The 18,459-nt window shown below is 38.7% G+C and overlaps 1 protein-coding gene across 2 annotated transcripts in view; it reads right to left on the minus strand.

Moving 5' to 3' along the window:
- The window catches only part of SLIT3 (slit guidance ligand 3), a 413,892-nt gene that overhangs the window by 372,597 nt on the left and 22,836 nt on the right, over window positions 1-18,459 (minus strand). For both annotated transcript variants that reach the window (XM_079964761.1, XM_079964760.1), the window contains exons 2-3: window positions 12,375-12,446; window positions 10,883-10,954 (exon numbers count right to left, since the gene is read on the minus strand). In XM_079964761.1, the coding sequence (XP_079820887.1) occupies window positions 10,883-10,954; window positions 12,375-12,446 (144 nt within the window). The remainder of the gene's footprint in view (window positions 1-10,882; window positions 10,955-12,374; window positions 12,447-18,459) is intronic.

The raw sequence follows: 18,459 nt of genomic DNA on the forward strand, positions 1-18,459 counted from the left end.
ATGCCTGGGCTAGCACTTCCTTCTTACAGTGCCAACACTAACTGAGGTTAGGAGATCTATGATGTGCCAGAGAATATTCCAGTAATGGCACCCCAGTTGTGGAACACCCTCCCTCCTCATGATGATTCCTCCTCTATTTCCTGGCACCACCAGAAGACAAGTTCTCTTCCTCCAGGCTTTTAAATAGGGTTTCTGAATATATTGGGTGTACATGACAAAATGATCTGTCAGTAACAGGTGTTGATTGTATTTTACTGTTATGTTGTGGTGGTCTGCCCCAAGATCACTCTACTACATAAATTAAACTAAACTGGAGAGCTAGAACATTTTAGCAACATTTTCTGTTTCCCTTATGCAATCCCAAACCAGACATGGCATTAAGGTCAAGCTAGACGTGACATTAATTATGTGAATGCAATTAACATACTTTTTTTTTTTTGTTCTGTAAATAGTAGCTGCTGGGAAGCCTGGGCTATCTCAGGACCATGGAGAGTGGGGACCGATAATAAGTTCCCTCTCCAAAGCTATTTACATTTCAAGTGAAGCTCCCATAATTAGAGTTACTTCCCAGCAGCCTCTATTTAAACAACAAAAAAGCATGCACATTAATTGTATTAATGCATTTAACTTCACTTCTTCTTTGACCTCAGTGGAGATCTATCAGAGTACAGAAGCACAGGAGCTCTACTTTGATATTCCTTACCGATTTGCTTTGGAATTATCTTTAGCATTCCCCTACTATTTTCATCATGGTCCTTGTGACTACCCAAATCTGTCCCCAAACTAGATTTTTTAAAATGCAGTTTTATTTTATATGCTTGCAAATCTGACGGCTTGTTAACACACAGTGGCAAGTTTTAATCTTTTCAGCACTAGCTACTTCATAGCTGGTTTGAACCAAATAGTTCTATGGTAGAGAAAGAGTCTGAGACTTATCTTCCTTTCAACTACAGGAAGAATCAAGTTTTAAATGCCAAGTATATCAGACATTATATAAACAGAAAAACCACAATATGAATAACACAAATATATTCAAATAACTGACATATTACTGCTAACCCCTTATGTTGGAAATCCATTAACAAAAACATACCTAATGTTTTGTTCAGAACTGGATTGCTTTGATCATTTGGCCAATTAAACTCTATTTGTAAAGGTATTTTAGCAGTTATAATTGTCAACTCTTATTTGCTTCTAAAACAGAATCCACTTAGAAAGCGAATTATGCAATTTATTAGTTCTGTATATGTCATCTGTTAGGATCGTCCTACTCGTGTGTAGGACCCTGGCAGAGACACATGTCCAACTGGCATGTTCTCTCCCTCCTGGTCGGTCATTCGGGAGCTTCAAAAGCTTTCTCCAACCCAAACATCACAGCAACTGATACCAAAAGGCATCAGCACGCTTACGGAACCTGCAGAGTATTAATGGTTCACGTAACAAACTCAGTAGCTCAGCATTTTGGCTAATCTACTTTATTTACATATAATACACTAAGAGCATTCTGAATTAGCTCCTTCCTCTTTCTCATCAGACAGCAAGGGGGGGGGGAGACAATAGTCCCACATCACAGAACACAGTAAAAAAAATTCTGTCTCTATCCCTTCCCACTATGTGGAATGAAAACATACACCACCATGTGATAGAAAACAATCCCATGAGTGCAAACACAGAGCAAGAATCCTAACATCCTCACCCTCATTTAGATCTCTCCCTCAAGCAAAATAGATTTTTAGGTGTACCTCACAAATCTGTTTTTACTTTCAACTGAAGGACAGATGATCACTTAAAACAATAATAAAAATGGCCAATCTGTTAATTATACCCTGTGATTCTTTTATATCTTCCAAGTGTTTTATTAGCTGGGTTGTTAAATTTTATAAAATTTTCCATTTTCTTTACACACACACACACACACACACACACACACACACACACATATATATATATATATATATTACCCAGAGACAGAGAGACAGACAGAGTTATGTATGACTAATGAAATAAATGTTTTCAACTTTACTAGAAAACACAATGAATGGCATATATGGTCTCAAGTAAGGCCTATAACTCAGTGGTAGTGCATCTGTTTTGCATACAGGAGGTTCCAGGTTCGATCCCTGGCATTTCCAAGAAAGGCTGAAAAGGTCCCTTGTCTGGAATCCTGTAGAAGTACTGTCAGTCTGCTAGATAGACCAATGATTTGACTCTGCATAAGGCAGCTTCCTGTGTTCCTATGATGTGTTTCCCAGAAGTCAGAAGAACTTGAAGATGGAGACGTAGGAATCTGAAGTACAGAAAGCAGAGGGTGCTGCTCTGATGTCCAGTCAAAGGCTAAAGGTCAGGCTCCAGGTATTTATCAAGGGGCTTAATTCTCAACAATGAATATACTTTTAAGAACCAGTAAGTTCTTGTGCCTTTCTCCTTCTGTGGTTTGCCAGAAACCAGAAGGGGATAAGCATCATGGCATATCACAGCAGAGAGATTGAGCCCAATGGCTCTTAAAAATTTGTTTACATAGTGTAAACCTGGTTGTACAATACTGTACATCTGAACTAGCTCGGAACCCACTAACTGTAGGGGACACTGTTCAATTCAACACCACAGACACAGACAATGTGGCACACTGCTGCCAAGACTGTAATTGGATAAACTATTCCAGCATTCTCATGCCATAATAACAGCCAACTCAAATTTTCATGTGAAACAGGAGCAGCTGCTGCAGATTTTAGTTAATATCTGGAGAGCGAATGAGAGTAAACAAAGCAAAGATGAACATAAATAATACTGAGAAGAGAGGAGTGACAATACCATTGGTCAATGAGAGCTGAATAGGCTCATTATTGATGGACTTTGCCCATCATTTGTCAGTTAGGATCAAAGTCTAATGATACTCTTTATAGTGAAGGGTGGAGAAGAAATCTTAAATACAGTGGTGCCCCGCAAGACGAACGCCTCACAAGACGGAAAACCCGCTAGACGAAAGGGTTTTCCGTTTTGAAGGCACTTCGCAAAACGAATTTCCCTATGGGCTTGCTTCGCAAGACGAAAATGTCTTGCGAGTTCCTGCGGGGGTTTTTCCCTCCCCCCCCCTTTTCCTAAGCCCTAAGCCGCTTATCAGCTGATCCACTAAAAGCCGCTAAACCGCTAATAGCGCTAATCCGCTAAGCTGTCAATGGGCTTGCTTCGCAAGACGAAAAAACCGTTATATGAAGAGCCTCACGGAACGGATTAATTTCGTCTTGCAAGGCACCACTGTATAAATAAACTAACAAACGTACTTTACTCTTGCATCTAGCCAGGAAACAAAATCATCTATGAAGATTTATTGAGAAACTGTAAGCTATTTTAAAGGCACCCACCTTTCTTGACATCTTTTCTGTCCCAACAAGAAAAAATGTCATTCAACCATGACAGGCAATGCAGCTACGATCACACCTAAAGGTGTGTCCTTGCTATGTTAACAACAGGGTTGCAAATATACCTAAGAAAAGGTGACACAGCTAAACTCTCATTAAGCTCTCTTTAAGAGTGCTGCAGACAAATTCTAGAGTTAGGGGTGAGCAGAGAGAGAGCCAAGTTTGCTGACAACATGAAATTGTACAGGGCGGTTAAAGCAAAATGGGATTGTAAAGATCTCCAAAAATTACCTCTCTGAACTTGGGGAATGGATAGTAAAATGGCAAATGCAATTTCAATGTAAACAGGTGTCAAGTGGTGCATGCTGGGGCATAAAAAATATATTCCACATATATGCTTATGGTTTCTAAATGGGTGGTGGCTGATAAGGAACAGCCTTGGGATTGTAGTGGATACCCGATTCATTGCAACTGTGAAAAAAGTGAATTCCATCCTAGGGATCATTAGGAAGGAATTGAAAATAGAACTGTGGCTCTACAAATCTATGCTGTGACCACACTTGGAATACTGTGTACAATTTTGGTCACCTCACTTCAAAAATAATGTAGGAAAGGCTCTGAACAGGGCAACCAAGATGATCAAGGGACTGGAGCAACTACCCTTTGAGGAAAGGTTCCAATGTTTGGAGCTTTCTAGTATTGAGAAAACATGAGTGATAGAGGTGTACAGTGGTACCTCGGGTTACATATGCTTCAGGTTACATACGCTTCAGGTTACATACTCCGCTAACCCAGAAATAGTGCTTCAGGTTAAGAACTTTGCTTCGGGATGAGAACAGAAATCGTGCTCCGGCAGCGCGGCAGCAGCAGGAGGCCCCATTAGCTAAAGTGGTGCTTCAGGTTAAGAACAGTTTCAAGTTAAGTATGGACCTCCGGAACAAATTAAGTACTTAACCCGAGGTACCACTGTGTAAACATATGTACGGTGCGGTGAAAGTGGATAGAGAATTTTTTCTTCTTCTTCTTTCAAAGCACTAGAACTCAGAAACATCCAAATAAGCTGAATGCTGGAAGACTCGGGAAAGATAAAATAATAAAGTATTTCTTCACACAATGCAGAGTTTAAAGATGAAATCAGCTCCCGCAAGAGGGAATGATGACCACCAATTTGGATGGCTTTAAATCAGGGGTGGGCGACATTTTCTGGCCAGAGGTCATATCTTTATGTCCCACACTTCTAGCAGGCCAGAGTTGGCAAGTGGGAAGGGCCATCCACCTGTCAATCACCTGGCATCATAGTAACACCAGATGATGCTTTCGTTTGAAACCCTCTGTTACTGAAATTTCGAAGCAAACCACAAGGCTTTCAAATAGCCCTTTGTAAGTATCCTAATGCAGATGAGGGCGTCTGTGGCTACTAGCCATCATGGCTATGTTTTACCTTTGCTGTTGGAGGCAGTATGCCTCAGGATACCAGCTGGATACCATCCTGTGCTTTTATATGATAGTCAAGACAGAAGAGGGTCAAATAAAGAGGACCTAACATTCCACCAATGCATTTAGAAGTACAAACATTAACATACATGTCACAGAACTACAAAATTGTTTAAGCAAAGAATATACAGAAACAACTAAAGTAATAGTTCCAGAAGCTTTAGTTCTATGCTGTGCTTTCTTCATTCACAACTGTAATCCTTGGTCTGGAAGCATAGGAATTGTGGTTTTAAATCCTCTGGTCTATTTAAACATGACCTTTTTTGTTTTTCCTTGAGTTCTTATGGGTCACTGACCTACTATGCAAATGTTTTTGATGAAATCGGGATGGCTTATTATTCTATTAGTTAAAATAAGCTTCTGTGTTTTTCAGGCCTGTGCAGATGCACCCATGCAAACCAAAATAATTTATCAAAATATGTTCCTTGTGGTCTTTCTAGCTGCCCTTTTCCTGAATTTGGCTTCCTCCTGTGAAGGCCTGTTGACAGAGCTGCTAATGGCTTCCTCTGTAGAAGAGGCGCCAAATTTTTAAGTGTTTAGGAAGGAGCAAAGTCCACTCTCATCAGTAAAGGGAGATCAAAAAAGGTTCCATGTTGCAGAGTGTAGTTATTGCTTACTGAAGACAGACATGCTGTATCATGAATGGAGCTCAGTATTACTGTTCTGTCATTCATATTAGCAGACCAATAATGCTGAACAGGCAACACTGATTAAGGATTTCATTCCAATTCATATATCACAGAGCCCAACAAACAAAGTGCAAAAAGATATCATAGCTGCTGGAAGTTCCATTGCATTTCTATCCCAAGTTGTATAGTTGTTCAATTCAAGACATTTTCTTGTTCATATTAATAAACCACTTCTAAAAGGCAGCAGCTGACACTAGCCAGGGAGGTTTAATTACCAACTGCTTCAAGCCTTTTAAAAATGAAACAAATGCCCCCCACCCACAAAATAATTAAATAAAAACCTTGGTTTTCTCCTTTACTTCTTCATGCATTGTGTGACATTTCTTCCTATGAATAGGAACACATCTTTTATATCTAACCACTAACCACACATAGTATAAAACATGCTAATTTGATTAAGTCATAACTACACTGTCCAGCATGGTACTGAATTTCTTAAGTAAATGTGTTTGTTAAAGTGCTTATCTACATCCTTAATATATTTGGAATCATTCCAACCCAGTTCCCGATGCCATGAACCCCTGGTCTAGTTCATAGGTAACGCTTACTTATGGTTCCCTTGATCACCCAAACATGGTTCAGTGGCTTAACCATGGTTTATAAGCCACAAACCATGCTGGTAATTCATAGTTTGTAAAGCTTGCTTTACGTTAACTCAACACTCATTAATTATTGTATTGCAAGCCAGCCTCATCCAAAATCTGTAGAGCTGCAAGTAAAGTAGAAACTACAACATAGCCATCTTCTGGACATCTCTCCTTGCCAATAAGCTTGAGGGGGAACCCGCATCTGTGAGTCAGCATCACTAGTCAATGATAACTTGAGGTTTAATCATGGTTTATTATCCAAATCATGGAAATACAAGCTGCGGCTTGGTGTCACATGCCAACTAGGCTACTGAATAATCAGAAATGCGTGTATAATGCAGATTGTTGTGGACAAAACTTAAGATGCTTGTTGAAAACTTAATACTCTGTCCATTCTCAGTGCCGGTGTATAAGTGGCTATCAACACTAATACTTCATTACTATTATATTAGTGCATTACTCTTTTCCATTAGACTATTTACCAGTGGACAAATGTTTGGGTTTTTTTAAACCTGTATGGCAATTCTCCTTAGTTAAGTTTCTAGACACTGCATGGCTCTAAAGGTGTGGTAGGACCATCAGCCTAATTTTGCATGCGGGGAAAGGGAGAGAGAGAAACTATACAGTGTTGTAAATTCTGTCCACTTTTTGCTCTGGCTGTGATCATCATGAGATGCAGTCTCTGACAGATTTTTCCCATAGAAAATGTTTCCTACTCTTACTCTAAGGGAACATTAAGAAGATAATCTAATTATATCATTTTAGATTTGTTCCAATGTAATGGATAATAGGAAGCTGCCTTAGACAGAATTAGACCATTGGTATGTCTTGCTCAATATTGTCTATAAGTGAGCAGCAGCAGATCTCCAGGGTTTCAGCCCTACGAGAATATGCCAGCTATTAATTAATTAATTAATTAATTAATTAATTAGATGCTAGCAGCTTTATACCTGGTGGAATTCCAAGAAACCAAAAAAACAACAACAGTGCAGTTTTCAAATCAGTAGTTAAAATCAGTTTAGTTTTGAACGATTCAGTCCACCATCTTGATTCAAACTGGTGTCCACCTGTATCCGAACAATTGTATATCAACTGTTACTATGTTGGGAATTGGTGCCCTCTCCTCCCCATAGTGATCTGACAGGAAAAGATAGCAGGCTTCTCATATACTGTTCATAGATCCAAATGCAATCAAAGCCTTAACAGTTTGTATTTATACTTCCATAAGAATATTTCCAAAAGCTCAAAGAGAAAGAGGCTAAATCAGAACAAGTCTTTAGTTAACTGGATGTTACACAAGCAATCTTTGTCCACTGCACTTAGTTTTAATCAGTATCAGCCACAGGATAAAATTTGAATCTTGAAAGAATTGTTACCCTAAAGCATAAATCCAACATGACCTAAGTAATATGAAACATCTGAACAAACATTTATTTACCCCAATTCACCAACTTTTTATCCACTAATCAGGAAACTATTCACAAAGAATTTCAGAACATTCCTTTTGAATGAGGAAAATATACTTTGACGCAGCCCAAATTTATCTCCCACCCTCCTCTCCCTGTAAATATCGCATAAAAAATGAACTGTCCATTTCCAGTGCAGTCATCTCGAATTTGCCAATGGCTACCTTTCCACTCAGAGTAAAGCCTTTTTAAAAAGCCCACCATGAAAGCAGCTCAAAACAGTCAAAATAACTTATCTGAAACATGAAAATGGGATTCTGTAACTAGATCTTCCCCAATATACAGAATTGGCTTACACTGGAGTACAGCTTCTGGAAGACTGGGAGTGGAAGTTAGTTTCCATGTGTACAAACTACATTCCAACATATGAACTAAGCACCCAAATCAACAACCTGCACCATGTACACTACATGGAGCCAATAATATATTGATTTTTTTACAGCCTATAATAGACTTTTAAACTGGCCCTTCTCCTTTAATGAGAATAACAAGTTTTCAGCTATTCACATCTCTGCAATTGTGAAGCTCTACTATACTTGCCTACACAGTACTGGGCATAACTGATTTCAGAGCAGCCACCGCCACCTCTGACTGAACAGCAGTTTTCCTATGGTGCAACCTTTTCCAAGGCCACATTTTATTTGCACTTAGTAATTTCAACCACCCTAAGTATTTTGCTGTCTATTAAAGTAAATCATTGCATTATGGTTTGAGAACTTATATGCATCCAAATGCTTAATCTAAGTTACAGTTTTTAGGAAGCGTAAATCTTCAAAGTAACATAACTTGAAAGCTGTCAACAAGTGTGTTTTTGGCCTGAATACAATCTATAGACCTTTTCATATATTCAAAATTTACATGCAGGAACCATAACAAGCAATAAATTTCAAAGAAAAATGTCTATATTTTTAGTTTGTAGTTTTAGCTCTACTTTGATGTGTCGGCAAGTGAAATACTATTAAAACAACATTCATTTGGCATTGAAGTTTCATGCCTTTTGAATAACCACAAATGAAGCAAGTATTATTTCCAGTGATATTTTATTGCAATATTAATGACTATTTGGCCAGAGAGAATCTAGCTGTCATAACAGCTACTTTATTAAAAAGGGCTAATAATATTTTTTCATCTAATATAAGAGATCAAACTACAAGTGTAATTAAATATTTTCAACAAGAGTAAAAAAGAAATTGTATGAATAAAATCCCGTTTTAAAATGCGGCCTAATGTTCAATACTGAACTCTGCAAACTGCATTAGTGAAAAGGCAATCCCATTCAGCCTACGGCAAATTATGTCACACTTTCCATGACATGTGAACACTTGCAGGGATTGGCCACATTTTATTAGAACTCATTTACACAACCATTTGAGCCTTTGGCAACTGTGGGCTTTGTCAGGCTATGCTACTGGAGGTTGGGCCAGATGGTGTTATTCACCACATGCTAAGCTGAGCCTACACTGCCTTTTGGTATTCAGCTGCCAACTGTAGATTTTCAGTAACGGCAATTGAACACCATAAGCCAGTCTGAACTCTAACCATATTAGCACATGGCTCCTATCTGTCCTCTCTGATGAAAAGAACCACTACTACTACACCCCACAGCTTTCTCACTATATTAAGATGCAAGGTTTAATACATTGTGCATGAATTGGGGGGGGGGGGGAGAATGCAATACTTCTCAACTTTTCTCCTCAAACCTCTTCTTCCTGTACACTTTCCTTATCCACTGAATGTTCTCTCTACTCTGTTGCAGCCAAACCATGTTGCTTCTCCATTTACAATTTTGCAGAAATTCAGCCCTTTCTCTCTGTCACCTTGGCAAAAGCTCTCATTCATGCCCTGCTCATCTATTATCTCAGCTTATGCAATCTTCTCTCTGGTGTTCTGTTTTCTCAACTTTATACCCTCACATATATCCAGCATTCTGCTGCCAAAATCATTCATTCCCTGGCCATCTGATCACCTTAAATCCCTATGCACTGGCTTCCTGTCGATTCCTGGATCTAGCACAACCTGCTTTACCTTTATTTTCAAAGTCCTACACAGCTTCCCTGACCATCTCTCGTGATGGTCTTATAGCCTGATATATCACTGTGCGTTAGAGTTCCTTCTCCAGATTCTTCAATTACCCAAAGATCTCCATCCATTCTCCCTTTCTGCCATGTATACAGTACTTAGAACTGTCTGGCAGAACAACTTCACATCTCTCCTTAAAGCCCACCTTTGTATTAACCTCCCTACTTCTTAAGGAACAGCTGATGGAGTTGGTTATGTTTAGCCTGAAGAAGAGGTGGTATGATAGCCATCTTCAAATAACTGAAGGGCTGTCACACAGAAGATGGCACAAGATTCTTTTCTGCTGCTCCAGAGGGCAGGGTCTGAGCCAATGGATTCAAATTACACAAAAAGCAATTCCAACTAAGCATTAGGAATGACTTTATGAAAGTAAGAGCTGTTTGACAGTGGAACAAACTACCTAAGAAGGTGGTGGACTCTCCTTCATTGGAGGTTTTTAAGCAGGGATTGGATGGTCATCTATCAGGGATTATTTAGCTGTGGTTCACGCATTGCAGTAGGTTGGACTAGATGACACTTTGGGATCTTTCCAGCTCTACAATTCTAGGATGCCTATGCCCTTCAGGAACTCTGCATGCAACTCAGTTAAAGCATGTGCAACTGAAATATCTGTATTATCTAACTCTGTTGATTCCCCTGTGTTGAATTTTAGATTGTAAGATTCTTGTAAGAAACTATTCTTTTGTACTCTGTAAAATGTCATGCACACTGGTAGTGCTATTATGGTTATTATTCAGTGCTTTTCATAGATCACAAAATAGCAATCATAACTTGTTTATTCTGTTTTAACAGCTTGAATATATTCCATCCTCAAGCTCAAACCATTTCTCCACCCCCCAGAGTGAGACAGCTGCTATGTTAACATGTATAGTGGAACCTCGGTTTAAGAACAGTCCTGTTTAAGAACGATTCGGTTTATGAACTCCACAAAACCGAAAATAGTGTCCCGGTTTGAGAACTTTACCTCGGTCTAAGAATGGAATCCGAACGGTGGAAGAGCACCAGCAGTGGGAGGCCACATTAGGGAAAGCGCACCTCAGTTTAAGAACGGTTTCGGTTTAAGAACGGACTTCAGGAACGGATTAAGTTCGTAAACCGAGGTATCACTATGTGTTATGTCACCCCTACCCCACCCTCCATCACATCAAGATAGCTTTACCATCTCTCAACTGTACAATTTAGATGGTTTAGCAAGAGAGAATACTTACAGCCGTTCAAGTTGCTTTAGATCCTGAAATGCTCCACGTTCTATTACACTAATTAGATTCTCTTCCAAATGCCTATTTTAGAAAAAAAAGAAGAAGATATTTGTTGATGTTAAAAAGCAATCTTCAAATTACTCAAATTGCCTATGTAAAAAATGAATACATCACAAAGGTTAGCTTCCCACTCTCTCCAAAACAAATGTTTATTATATTCAGCTAGCCTTCATCCCAAAGGGATTTCAAGGCAGCGAATAGCAAACCACTAAAATACAATGTTGCAAAACATTCACATTAAAATAGAACTATTAAACAATCTAAAAACCAGTCATATTAACTAGGGAAACAGAGAAGATACCAACTCATCCCTCCCCAAATGAAAACAATTCCTGCTTAAAAATGAGTTTATCCATTAGTTTCTTTTCTTATCTATCATATGACACTGACACTGACTAATAAGGGCATAGAAATTAGCTGTGGCATACGGGAAGGGCGGTGACAGAATTCCTTGCGTCAACTTATATGTTTGGTAGAAGACAGTAATAGGTTAAAAAGGTTGCAATCCTATGCATTACCCAGAAATAGACGACAATGAACACAGTAGAACTTGCTTATGAGTAAACATATATAGGATTATGCAGTACAGGGTGTAGTAATCATCAGCTCTACTTAGCTACTGAATGACATGTGCATCAAGTGTTAATCAGGCTTGAAGTATTGTTATCAACTTAACAGAAAACCATACCAATTGAAAAACTCTATATAAGAGCTATCAGCTGATTTATATCTGTCTGTGTTAGATCTGTAATGTCTCTTTCATGCATGCAAGTTATTACTGTGGTCTTTGAGTGACTAACAGCCATGTACAAACCTGGCCTCAGGCTGCAATTCTAAATACCAGAATTCAGCTGAGTTCAACATGACTTATTTGACTAACCATATTCGGTGGGGGGGGGGGACTTGTTAAAGTCACACATTTTATTAGTGAGCATTTAATGGTTTGCTAACACATTTGCACACAGATATTTCTACCACAGCATAACTTCAATAAATCAGACCATTGTCTGTTGTTGTTTTTCTGTTGGTGTCACTTATGAAATGTCACTTAGGCAGTAATGCTATTCACACTTTTTCTGGGTGTGAACTCGCTGAACTGAGCCGGCTTTTACTATTTAGGACTACACTGCTTAAGTCTAAGTCAATATCCTACAGAACTCTACAGAACTTCCTGCTTACTAATTTAGTAAAGTCAATTTACAAGCAAGCGAAACGATACAATAGACTTATCAAAATCAAGTGTGGAAAGTGCAATGTGCCTGACATTGTACCTTTGAAAAGTGTACTTTTAGCATATAAATTCAATACAGTGTATGCAGCACAGCTGTGTATCAGCTGAAGACTGACAACACGGAGGGAATTTTATTGCTTGTGGTAGATCGCTGCTGAATACTAAAATAAAAGGAACTGCTTTAGGGAGACTCCCCCCCCCCATACTCACAGAACACGAAGATTCTTAAGCCCAGCAAAGTCCACCTTTGTAATCCTTGTAATGTTGTTTCTGTCTAAGTCACTGCAAAAGAAAAAGTAAATTCATGTTTGACAAAAGCACCTGCTAGGCATTTCAACAATTTAAGAAATAACTATCTGTCTGAGAGGGAGAGAGCGCACCTAGGAAGACAAGATTAATTTATTCATGCCACAAGGCATTTAGCAAGTTTGTAAAGACTGGTGTGCCAGACAAGACCAATTGGTACTTGAATAATGTCAGCAGCTTGCTGCAGGCAATACTACTACTACAGCTATTACTGTATTTCCCTTTTCACAACTCCAGTGTTGGCTCTATCAGTCTTTTCCAGAACAACCACAGATGGCTACTCAACTGAAGTTAATTAACTATATGAAAGTCAGGGCACTGTTGCAAGCCAAAATAATAATAATAATAATAATACTTTTCCCAGTACTGAGCCGGAGCTGAACCAAATTTAAATGTCACTATCACACCGAACTAGTACTGGTCCGTTCTGCAGAGAAGCATGTCTGGTTTCCAGGGCAGAGCAAATTGGTAGAGCATGGTTGCCTATACTATTGAGAAGAGTAATACTTTTCTAAATACCGGCACACATGGAATTTTGCATAATTTGACATTTTATATTTATTTTAATGTATAGGCAGTACATTAAAAAAACCTCTCTTGGTGTTAACACTGAGATTTTCATGTACGCTTTTAAAAAGCAAAATCCAGGCTGTGATAGTTTCAAATATTAGCTTTCCCTATCTAATACTATACACTGCAGTCCTGTTGTCTATTACATAACAATGCATTTTTCCTGTCCCTGTATTATTATAAAATTTGCATCATAAACACTAATCATGAATAAAGATGCTACTTGACAACATGCATACAAAATGATTTTATGTACACATTTTAAACTGATTTGTATTATTCAGAATCTAAATTCCCTTGATGCACAATTTGTTTTCTTCACATTTTCTGCTTCAGTTTAAACATTGTCTGTCATATCTCCACTTGTAGAATCAGTACTTCATGAAGCTCATGGTAATTGATTTTTAATCTATGTGTAATTTTTAATTAATATCCCATCCTGTAGATAAACATATTACCTTGCTGCTTGTAAATACTAAAACATAAAATGGGCACATAATAAAAAAATGATAAAATTTAATCTTAAACATGTTTATTGAGAAGTTCAAGTATGCTATTCAAGGTTAATCCCAGTTAACCACCCACAGACTTCTAGCCTTAATGTACAACTTTTGAATAATTTTAGCAAATCCATGAGCCTGATTGGCATGACATGCTATATATTTTTTTTTTCAAACATGGAGTCAATTGTTTCAGTGGAATTTTATCCTTAACAGATATGGCATTCTAGGCCCCTTCTCTCCTGTGAATTTTCATTTGTTTAAAACCATAATTAACTGGATTGTCAGGTATTCAGGTGCTATGAAATTATTACACAGGTGGGAAACCTGTAGACTCCAACTCAGTTCAGCCTGCATAGACAAGGATGGTGTTAAGTTAAAGGGCCTAACTTGCTCACTAGAAGACCAATTTCATGTAAAGGAGCTGGAACAAGAGAGAAAGCTATTTTCTACAAGGCCCACCCTCAGTCTTTCCTGCCCACACCCACAAGGATACTTAAACCCTCAAGTGAATTTAAACTTTCCCCTTTTTCCAGCATACACTTTCAATCTAAGTATTTTTATTTATTTTTTTGTCCTGTAAAAGCAAGAACCTAAGAAGCAAATGCTAACAAAGACATAAAACATATGCTTTGGAAACACATGCAAATGAGTCCATCAGTCCTCCACTTGAGATTTGTTTGAAGTAAACTTAAAGAAAAATTAAAAAATCACAATGTACCACCAACATCCACTTCCTGCTCAAACAGGCAACATCCTTGAACTAACTGGCTCATCTCCCTGGCCCGCTGGCCCTGTGAGGAGAGAGAGACTTGGCAACCCTACAGGCCAACACAGTGAAAGGCCTATTATTAAACATTCAGTAGCAATTTGCGTATACAAAGTACTCATGTTTCATGGAGCTTTAAGAGAAAGCAACAAAACAGTATTTTGGCAGCCTCTTCCTTTTCCAGCCTGGTAGTCAACTGTTCTCCTCCTTAAACACTTCTCCATATTTTCAACTTTGTTACTTGCCACATATCACCACCCTCTGAAATTTGAAGTCTAAGTACAGCACTTAGCTGCACTGAAATACCCACCTCCACCATTAACTCTGTCCCCTCCCACACCTTTGTTTTACCCCACACCCTTTAGCTATGTGACTTGTACCATCAGCTGTCCACAAATACGTAAAAGCTTCCTACTGTTTCCTTCACAATTGCCTGCGTATCAGGAAATTGTTGTTTCTGTGTACCTTGTACCGCTCTCTAGCCCCTGGGAGCCTTTGTGATAGCTCTGAGGGGATTTTCTTGTCTTGGGTTGAAGCATAAAAGGGTGGGGATTACTATGTATTAATTTTACTGGGTTTGAGTGTGAAGTTATAATATCTTTTTACTTGCTATATTGGTGAACCTGATTGGTGACATTTTGATGCATACCAAATGAACTGTTAATGGTTGGGGTTTTTAGTGTAATGTTTTCAGGTATACTTTTTATACTATGTATTGTTACTGTACCACAGTATTTAGATGGTTTTTGTTTCTTATGTGAACTGCTCTGAGCACAGACATAAAATGTGATATATAAATTGAGTATGACCATGGCCATTGCAACAGGCCATACAGGTGTCTTATCTGGTATAGTAGAATTCCAGGAACTGCAGCCTAATCTAGAAAATTCTTTGGTGAGATCATAATCCTCCACTTTACCTCAATAGGTTAGGTAAACAGTCCAAGGTGTGAGGTAAATTGTTCCTCATTCATCACAATTGAATGGCCTATAAGTCTCTTTCTTCACACCAGTCACTTTCCAGTACAGAACAGGGAAAAGAGGACACAGGTAGGAAAAGCCTCAAGAAGGAAAGAATCATCCCACACTTACGTTTGATACAAAAATTTGGCACTGAACAAATTATTATCTTGGCCAACCAAGAGTTTGAACTTTTCCTGGGTCCCACAAACTTGCCAATTAACTGTGCCACAACTTCCTATTTGTGGCCTGCTGCTGCAGTTAAAAGCTAGTTACTGCCCTCAGTCTGCAGTTAACTTTTACTTCTTCTCTCACTCCTAATCACACCCTCCTCCCCTACCAGATCTTCCCAGAATCTTAAGCCTCCAAATATATTCAGCTGCCATCTGCACTATACATTTAAAGCAGTAACATCCCACTTAAAACAGTCATGGCTTACTCCTCCAAATCCTGGGAAGGATACCAAGAGTTGTTAGGAGAATCCTATTCTCAGAGCTACGATTCCAAGAGTTCCCTGGGAGAAGGGATGGATTGCTAAACTACTCTGTGAATTTTAGCTTGGTGAGGAGAAAAAGGATCTCCTAACAACTCTCAGGGCTCTTAAACCACAGTTCCCATCATTATTTTGGGGAGGCCATTACTGTTTAAAGTGGTATGATACTGCTTTCAATGTATAGTACAGATGGGATCTTGGTCATTTTTTCAGATCAATAAAAAGTATATCCCACCCCCACCCCCTGCAGTTCTAATAACACTTCTCTGTTGCTTGGTATCACCATATGTACTTGGTTTCCTGCCTCAAATCTGTGGTTCTAAGAGAGGAAGAAGACCCTCTGAGAGCTTTTGCGGGGGGGGGGGTATTCCCACAAATGGGGACACAGCTGCTTTAATTATGCCCTTATTTATTTATTACATTTGTACCAGTTTTGCCTTCATAGAGCTAAGAACAGCCACATATGGCTCCCAGATGGTATTCTGCCCAGGCCAGATCCACTTAGCTTCAGCAGTAGATTAGAGTCACATGTTTCAGCTGAAATAATGCAAGTCAAGAGGCGGTATCTGGTCAACCTGGCACTTCCCTCTTGACTTTATCTTAACATAAGAAACGGGCTCAATATGAAGACCTGTATGTCACCTGACAACAATCCATCTGGACCTCCTTAATCTTACATTCGAGACATACATATTGAGACAACCACTGGACTAGAGAATGCCTCATACTGCCCTCTGCTGGTTACAGTTCTCTCAAGAACACAAAATGTACATTTTCAGCAACTTGGAACTTAACTGAACTTTTACTGGGCTATTTAAGGGGAGATGAAAACACAGATTAGAGTAATCTTTTGTGTGAATTAGTGGGACCCACGTTATGTTATACATTGAAGCCAGGGTGCTAAATCCTAATTTCAATGTTACAGGACTGACAGTTCGTGGAAATAGCCAGTTTTACTATAATTGCAGTTTTGAAAAAGTGGACTTTTTGGTAATGGCCAAGAAAATGGAAAAAAATTAAAGGCATTTTTATCAACATGTAAAATATGCTATTACAATCACAGTACTGAGTTTTGAAAAACTAGCAACAAGACAGATGTTAGAAGATACTGAATGTCTGTTGTAAAGGAAGTACCCTCATCTTCAGGGAGGGAGCACCATTACCACACAGCTACTACTGAGAAGTCTCTGTTTACAGTCACAGTACATTGGACAATGCCCACTGATGGGACCATGAACAGAGCCTTCCTCACTGATCTCAGAGCAAGGATCAGGAGGTATTGAGGAAGGTACTCAGGCCCTGAGCCACTTAGGGCTCTGTACACCACTATCAACACCTTGACTTGCCAAAAAGTTGAGTGTCTCCATTAGCAGTGATGCAGGAACAAGTTACAACAAAAGAGTACATACCGATATATGCCTACATTGTTGATGTTTCCCTTCACTATTACAGTTGTGGGGAAACAGATTGTTGTTAATGAGAAGAAAGTTAAACCAAAACACAATTATCACTAAAGCAGCTGTAAAAACACTGCTAGCTATAGATGCCAAAAATGATACCAAAATGTTAACATAAATATATGGTGCACACTGAATAGAGAAGGCGTTTCAAAAGCACAATGAAAGTTACAAACAACCCATAGTAATAGTAAGTAGAAGGAGCAATGTTAGAGATACATGCAGAATTTTAGAAAGCAGTGAGGAAGTGCAAGTTAGTCAAGTTGTTCAACAAAATGTGTGCTGAGCAGAAGATCATTTTCAAAGTATTATCATGTATTTAATTCAATATATGAAAGAAGAGATATTACTGAGATATTACTGCTCAAATGCTGTATCCTTCAAACACATGGTAATAAGTTTTACCGGTATTTGCTAAGGAAAATATGCACAGGTGGCCATCAGTAAGCTGTCATCTTTAAAAGAAGGTGAAGAAGCAGTTATGAAGCAAGAAGGGAACATGTTGAGAAGGGATATTCTGCAGTTAAAGGATGTTACACCATTAACAATGGACTTCAGACCATATAATTTCCATTTACCTGAGTTCTGAATCCTCATTTTACATCATAGTTGCAGGCGACAACATGAGAGGATAGTGGCATCAGTTTCCGAACAGATGGTTCAAAGGAAATTTTCTTACTAAGAAAGACACTTGGGGCTGTATCCAGTGGTGCCCTTCAATTCATGGAATATTCTTTGACCTAGTGTTGCTCTCCACTAATAAGAGAAGAGGGGATGTGATTTCTCACCAATTTCCCCCTTTCTCCCTGCAGCTTCTCTCAGCACCTTCTAGAGCAGTTTTGGAGATTCTTCCCTACCCCAAGGAACAGATTGGGGGAGGGAAACAGCTGACTCCTTCCTCTTCTCTTAGCAGAATCTTCTGCTATATCAAAGACTGAGTGAAAAAGCATCACTGAATTCAATGACATTCTCAGCTCTTCAAGCCCAGTTCTTCAAGCTCACTTTATCACATTATTGCGATAAAATGTATGCAACAAACTGCTGAAGCACAAATTACTCAATAATTACATGGGTTAGAAAATTTTCCCTTTTAAATGGAACTGTAAATAATGAGTTTAACAATTTATCAACACTTTATGTGCTAGATTTGCTATTTCTGTATATTTAGAATGCCAGCTATTTCCAGTAAAAGCAGCTTTGAATAGCCAGGAAACATTAACATTTGTTTTAGCATTCCAAAA

Source organism: Podarcis cretensis, assembly GCF_951804945.1.
Source record: "Podarcis cretensis genome assembly, chromosome: 2".
NCBI lineage: Eukaryota > Metazoa > Chordata > Lepidosauria > Squamata > Lacertidae > Podarcis > Podarcis cretensis.